This window comes from Malania oleifera, chromosome 8 (assembly GCF_029873635.1).
Source record: "Malania oleifera isolate guangnan ecotype guangnan chromosome 8, ASM2987363v1, whole genome shotgun sequence".
In the NCBI taxonomy this organism is placed as follows: domain Eukaryota; kingdom Viridiplantae; phylum Streptophyta; class Magnoliopsida; order Santalales; family Ximeniaceae; genus Malania; species Malania oleifera.
Genome location: NC_080424.1, coordinates 64567132 through 64574075, shown reverse-complemented (window position 1 = coordinate 64574075; position 6944 = coordinate 64567132). Strand labels below are relative to the sequence as shown.

At 37.0% G+C, this 6944-nt stretch overlaps 1 protein-coding gene across 1 annotated transcript; it reads left to right on the top strand.

The window, feature by feature from the left end:
- Window positions 1-358: 358 nt before the first annotated feature.
- Window positions 359-6534, top strand: LOC131161747 (uncharacterized). The gene is made up of 16 exons (XM_058117705.1): window positions 359-541; window positions 801-890; window positions 1582-1703; window positions 1787-1846; window positions 2661-2780; window positions 2863-2982; window positions 3135-3276; window positions 3497-3667; window positions 3826-3981; window positions 4084-4190; window positions 4503-4593; window positions 5149-5290; window positions 5406-5559; window positions 5637-5753; window positions 5952-6078; window positions 6150-6534. The coding sequence occupies exons 3-16, from the start codon at window positions 1588-1590 to the stop codon at window positions 6384-6386; spliced, it is 1860 nt and encodes a 619-aa protein (XP_057973688.1). The 5' UTR covers window positions 359-541; window positions 801-890; window positions 1582-1587; the 3' UTR covers window positions 6387-6534.
- The last annotated feature ends 410 nt before the right edge of the window (window positions 6535-6944 follow it).

Below are 6944 nucleotides of genomic sequence, written 5' to 3'. Positions count from 1 at the left end.
CAGGCGGCAGATGCTTGGCTCTCACCCAAAACAGGAAGAAACTTCAATAATTTCAGAAAACAAAACTACCCTTTTCATAAATATGGATATTTTCAACAGCGGCCTTCGTAATCTTAGCGTAAGTTTTTATAACAATAAATGGCAATAAAGAGCAACGACAATAAATTAAAATCTTCCAATAACCCCCTCCATCTTTTGATAATGCATGACCTATATATGTAATCAGTCCCTGCAAGACAGATCTTCACCTGGCTTGCTTTATTTTTTGACAGTGCGTGCACCTTAAAGTTACATTTAGCGGCGGTTGGGGATGTGGCGAAAGCAATATTGCCGCCTGAAACAGGAATATATCACAATTAAGTGTTTGAAGTTCCTTCTGCTGCTGTGGCTTATCCATGCCCACACCCCCACAGCTCATTCTAACCAACCAAGCCCCACTGCTGAGGAAAGGCTTCCAGGGGGGAAGTCGTTGGGAAAAACCACCGAGAAAAATAATACTTTTTCTCTTCTTCAAGCAACCCCAGCTGCAGCAGGAATTAGGGTACGTGTGTATGTGTGTGTATATAATATAAGCTGCTTGATTAATTCTGATCATACTTTTGAAATGATCTCATTCTGGGATGAGTTCATCGGATGATCGATTATCAGTTAAGTGCAGACCAATACCGCAAGGGCTAGCTAGATGAATTCAAATGGTTTTATTAGCAAAGTCAGGTTGTTTGGGTTTCGAGAGAATTTTTGTGCTGATGATGATCGTTGTCTTTTTGTGTCTGAAACTTTCTGCTGCTGACCCAAAACAGAGCCAGAGATGCCAGAGAAGTTCCCGGCACAAAGGCTTGATCCGGTCCAGAGCCCAGCAAGGGCTGCGATTGCACACTCAAGACTCCCATGTAAATTATTCTTCCACCTTTTTCATATTATGCATATCCAGGTGTTGTCCGAGTCCTTTCTGAATATATACACAAGACAATTGTGTTGTCCGAGTCCTTAGAGGACTGAGCATACGAGAAAGATAGAAAAACTTACATGTCCTAGGACCTAGGGGTACCATGTTCCCACCACTGAGATTGTGTCGTTTGAGCAATGTGATAAACTAGAGTCTTACATGGCCAAATTTTAATGGAGGAAACACGAAATTTCTGTGCACTTCAATTTTCATGGCACTTGAATTTTTTTGTAACATACTAAGTCTATTGGGTATTTGATGGGGTGAAGGAAATTTCTCCACAAAAAATAAAAATGTTTGTTTTTTCCAAAGTGTTTGAATGATTTCAAAACTCAAATAATTTATCAATATTAATGGATCTGTAAGTGGTCAATTACAATTTCGGCATTAGGAGGACAAACTTCCGAGAGGATTATTGTTTGCTGATTAAAAACTTTGTACCCACCAAAAAATTAAGTTTCTTACAAATAATAGATATCGTTCATACTTTTATTAATGAGATTGACAGCAGGTGGAAAACAAATTATAACTTAGTTGGTGAGTTCCCAAATTTTTTTTTTTTTTTTTTGTTTTGTCGGTTTTGTTTCAATTGGAAGATTGTGAAAGGAATACTGAAGGAAAGTTTTGGGGTGCAGGTGGTGATGGATAATGGGATAGTACAGGTGACGATATCAAGACCAGGGGGGTTTGTGACGGGGGTACAATTTAATGGCATTGACAATTTGCTAGAAGGTCTTAATCATGAAGATGACAGAGGGTGTGTATATGTTTGGTGACTGGGAAATTAAATAGAAAATTAAATAGGAATTAACTTTTGTAATTTGGTGATGGAATTTGCAGATACTGGGACCTTGTTTGGAGTAACAATGGGAATCAAGGAACTAGAGGAATATCTGAAAGGCATCTCTCTCTCTCTCCAATTTCTCTGGATTCACATGAATGATTAAAATAAAGTGAGCAAAAGGAATAGAAAAAAGAATTTTTTTTTTTTTTGGAAATATTTTAAAAGGTAAGATAAATTATTTAAAATTTAAAAACACTTTTAAGTTTTTTTTTTTTAAATTAAGAAATATTATTAATAATGATTTTATTTTATTTTCCTTAATTTTCCCAAAAGAAAATATTCTTCTAAACTTTTTCAATGAGGGAGATTTATAGGAAAAGAAATTTATATTATACTACACCTTTTCAAATATGAAAAATACCTCCTCAATTTATATATATATATATATATATATATATAAACAAGATTACATTTTAAAGTTTTGCTAAATTTCAATTTTCTCCTAAACAATTTAATGTTGAAATTTTCATATTTTGTCAAATTCAAGAACTCTACCAAAGATAAAATTAAAATTTTTGAAAACAAATTATCATAATTTAGACTTCAAAAATTGTAATTTACTCATCAAAAAATAAAATTTCAACATAATAAAATAATTCTTTCCTTCTATTTCAGTTAAATTTAATTTTTCTTCAGTTATTCAAATAATTATGAGAGGTTACTCTGTTATTTTCCTTAGAAAAGTTTCGTTTCTTTTCTTTCTTGCCAACCAGAAAGTTTCTGGGTTCGAACCAGTAAAAGGAATTTCGAAATTTTCACTACATTTTCCAAATGGGTTCTCAAAATGAACATGCGTCTGTGCTGTGTATGTCCAGAAACCCTAATTTTTCACTGAACTCCATGCTTAATCAAGAACCGAAAACTATGCAGGGTAAAGGGAACGGCCTTCAAGGTTATAGTGGAAACCGAAGATCAATTGGAGCTTTCTTTTACAAAAACATGGGATGCCTCCCAGGAGGCCAAGCTTGTTCCATTGAAAATCGACCAAAGGTATGTGATGCTTCATAATTCCTTAGAATATTTATTTCATGAATATTCCGATTGATGATGACGATAATGATAATTTTTCTAGGTATGTGTTGCTTCGTAATTCATCTGGATTCTACTCCTATGCAATTTACGAACACTTGAAAGAATGGCCTGCTTTCTTCTTCCCCAGAACCAGGCTTGCCTTCAAGCTTCGAAAAGACAAGTAAGCTTCTAACCCGCATTTAAAAATTTTCGATCCATTGATGCATCTTTGGTTAATTGAGTTATTTGGGTTTCCTTGGTAATGAAAAATTTTAATTTCAATTAGTTTCAAATTTTTCAATGCAATGATAATGGTTTGCTATTGGGAAATAGGTTCAATTACATGGCACTGTCTGATAAAAGACAAAGATACATGCCACTGCCGGATGATCGATTCCCCAACAGAAGCCAAGCCCTGGCCTATCCTGAAGCTGTCCTTCTTGTCAATCCCATTGAGCCAGAATTCAAAGGAGAGGTGCATGCCTCCTCCACCACCCCTTTTTTTGCTTAAAAAGATTGAGGCATGGATTGCATTATGTTTATATTTCATTATGTTTCCGGCGCACAAGTCTTTAGGCATATATGTACATTTATGTATGTATATATGTAAATTCTATGATTGAGACAACATATAATTTAATTGTAGGGTTATTAGACCAGTTTTGGGGAGCTTTACATGAATCTTTGTTGTGCAGGTGGATGACAAGTACCAGTACTCATGTGAATTCAAAGATCTCCTGGTCCACGGATGGATCAGCTCCCATCCACTTGTGGGATTCTGGCAAATCACACCCAGCAGTGAGTTTCGATCTGGAGGACCCCTCAAACAGGAACTGTCCTCCCATGTGGGTCCTGCTAACCTCGCTGTAAGTGATTTATGATGACCATATTTAGTTTTAAATTGCGATCTTATTCTAGTGTAGAAAATAGGATGTGAGTGGATCATATGTGTTTAAAATACTGTGTGCAAAGGGTGTATTTATAATCTTTAACTTTGATATGCATGGTGTATTTGCATGATCAGATATTTCACAGTCCTCATTATGTGGGAGTGGATTTGGTGCTGAAATTTGAAGCCAATGAACCGTGGAAGAAAGTATATGGCCCTGTTTTCACCTATCTTAATTCTGGATCAAATGGAAGTGACAAGGTTCAGCTATGGGAGGATGCCAAGAAACAGGTTCTAGATCATTTGAAAAAAAAAAAAAAAGGGAGTGAGCTCTTCTTTGTTGAATAATTGTGAACTTCTAAAGTACAAGTATTGATATAAACTAATATACAGATGATGAGTGAAGTTAACAGCTGGCCTTACAGTTTCCCAGCTTCAGAGGATTTTCCTAAGTCTGAGCAACGGGGAAATGTTCTTGGTAGAGTACTGGTCCAGGACAGGTTGGTGCCTGTTTTTCATCTTCTTCTGTCACTGCTACTGCTTACACTTAAAACTCAGTTCAAACCCCACCAATTTCTGTCTTAATCTGTCAGGCATCAGTTATCCACATTGTTGTTGTTGTTTTTGTTGCAGTTGTTTGTAGTTTTGATGGTTCCAATTTTTCTTTCCTTCATTTTATCCAATTTGTCCTGTATTTCTCTAGAACAAGCACATGATAGACAGCTTTTCATTAAGTTTCTTAATTATTGTGACGGCCTTTTTCTCAATTATATTCCAATCTGATCTAATTTTTTGTAATTTCACTTGCCTAGGTATATAAGCAAGAAAATTATTATTGCAAATGGTTCTTACGTGGGATTGGCCCCACCGGGAGATGTTGGATCATGGCAAAGAGATGGCAAGGTGAATTTTACCAACTTCTCTACTCTGCCGAACTATGTTAGCACTTCCTTGCAAAGAACTAGATGATTTTCCTACCTCTATTTCAGGCCCCCAACTATAGAACAAAATGCCATAAATCCCCCTGGACTACAATAAAATAAATTTGGAATCTTCATTCAAACTAAAGGGCTAAATTTAAGTCAAGCAAGGTGGTGTAGCCTGCTCTCAGTTCTTACAAGCCGGCATTTCATAAATCTCAAACACACCTTTTTTGGAAATGTGGGGTTGGAGTCTTGAATTTCAAACCATATAACACATTTATATTGACCCTTATCGCATTCCACACAAATCCAAAAACCCAAATCTAAGGGCTAAATTCCATGCTCCTAAACACGCCATAAGCATTTTAGTACACCATCCTTTATAAAACATACCTGTTTCTCTGTCATTAGTTATAATCTACTTTTTGGGGTAACAGTTTACAGCAACAAATCAGAAATGAAAATCTTGCAGTCTCTTTGGTCTTTTTCTTTTCATGTATTAAAACTAATAATCTGAATGGATATTTCTCATCAGGGCTACCAATTTTGGAGCAAAACAAATGATGAAGGTTATTTTTCCATTAATCATATACGTGCCGGAAATTATAGTCTTTTTGCATGGGTCCCTGGTTTTGTTGGAGAATGCCGAAGTGATGCTGTTATTAGCATAGAAGCAGGTCTTTCTCAAATTCTAAGAAGATTTTATTTTGTTATGGTCAAGAAAATTTGGAATTCTTTTCTGGTACTAGTAAACATTTACCTTCTGGTTTAACTGAATGACATGTGAAGCAGGCAGCAATGTTGATTTGGGTGATCTTGTATATGAGCCTCCTAGAGACGGGCCTACATTGTGGGAAATAGGCTATCCTGATCGTTATGCTGCAGAATTCTACATTCCTGACCCTGATCCAAAGCTTATCAACAAGCTTTATGTTAATTTTGACAGGTCAGCTCTCGTCATTATTGTGGTTTATGAGGTATAATGATATGTTTAAAATCTTACCCATCTTGTTCCGTTGGCAGGTTTAGACAGTATGGTTTATGGGATAGGTACACTGATCTGTATCCACATGAAGATTTAGTTTACACAGTCGGCATTAGCGATTATAGAAAGGATTGGTTCTTTGCTCAGGTTAACCGGTGGGTCTGCATATTTTTGAAATTTTAGAAAGAGAATTGACGGGAATGCGTAATTGTTGACAAATTCTGATCAACTGCCTGCATTGTTAATGCCATTTTGTCATTATGAAATGAAAATTAGCAAAGTGGGTGTCTGTTTTGTCAACTGCCTGCTCTTCAGTTTTAGATATTGATTTTTCAATCTTTCTTGCATTGCAGGAGGGTAAGTAACAACACTTATCGAGGAACGACATGGCAAATTAAGTTCAAGATTGAGATTGTTAATGAGAATGCAACATACAAGCTGCGAGTGGCACTCGCTTGCTCAAATGGCGCTGACTTGCAGGTACAGAATTTCATGATTCAATACTAACATGCTAGTATCCAACGCCACCCTAATTTAACTTGTATTGAAAGGTTCGTGTGAACAACCCAAAGGCAGATCCTCCACTGTTTTCAAGCGGACAGGTAGGGAACGACAACGCAATCGCAAGACATGGAATTCATGGGATCTACCATCTGTACAATGTGGACGTGCGAGGTGCTCAGCTTGTGGATGGGGATAATATTATTTTTCTAACACAGCCAATTAGCACCAGCCGTTTCCAGGGAATCATGTACGATTATATACGTTTAGAAGGTCCCTCTTCCTAAATCCTAGAGGGAATTGTAAAATTTTTGTTGCCAGAAATGCCAGCAGGAATTGCTGCAGCTCGAAACTGTTTATCACATACCATTCATTTTAGTAGCAATTGAATTTAATAAAATATGTTCTGCCTTTTGTTGGCTGATTGCCTCCTCTTCATAACAGTTCAGCGCATGGCTACCAGTCTGACATACATACAAGAATGAGCATTAAGAACCCCCAGGGTTTAGCTTAGTTGGCAGGGCGGGCTTGGGATTTCCTTTCACGAGTTGAGCCTAATCCTGGCATCCTAGGTTCGATTCCTGCGGCGGGCTCCTGATTTACCTCCTCGTGGTGGTGTGGGGTAGCCATCACGGGGCGTGGGATTAGTCATGACCGGTGCGGTGGACCGTAAAACGGACGTCATTGACGGTTGTGGACACCCGGCGATATTCTAAAAAAAAAAAAAAAAAGAATGAGCATTAAGATTTAAGGCTCCCGATGAGACGTAGATAATTAACTTAAAACGTATAAAGCCTTATCGTAGTGCTTTATGTTGTCAATTAAATTGTCAATTAAGGAACATA

Bases quoted from the DNA above. Each gene is read 5' to 3' on its own strand.
- LOC131161747 (XM_058117705.1), top strand. From the start codon at position 1,588: ATGGATAATGGGATAGTACAGGTGACGATATCAAGACCAGGGGGGTTT. The intron at 3,277-3,496 runs GTGCATGCCTCC...TTTGTTGTGCAG, and splicing joins AGCCAGAATTCAAAGGAGAG to GTGGATGACAAGTACCAGTA. The intron at 3,668-3,825 runs GTAAGTGATTTA...TTGCATGATCAG, and splicing joins TGGGTCCTGCTAACCTCGCT to ATATTTCACAGTCCTCATTA.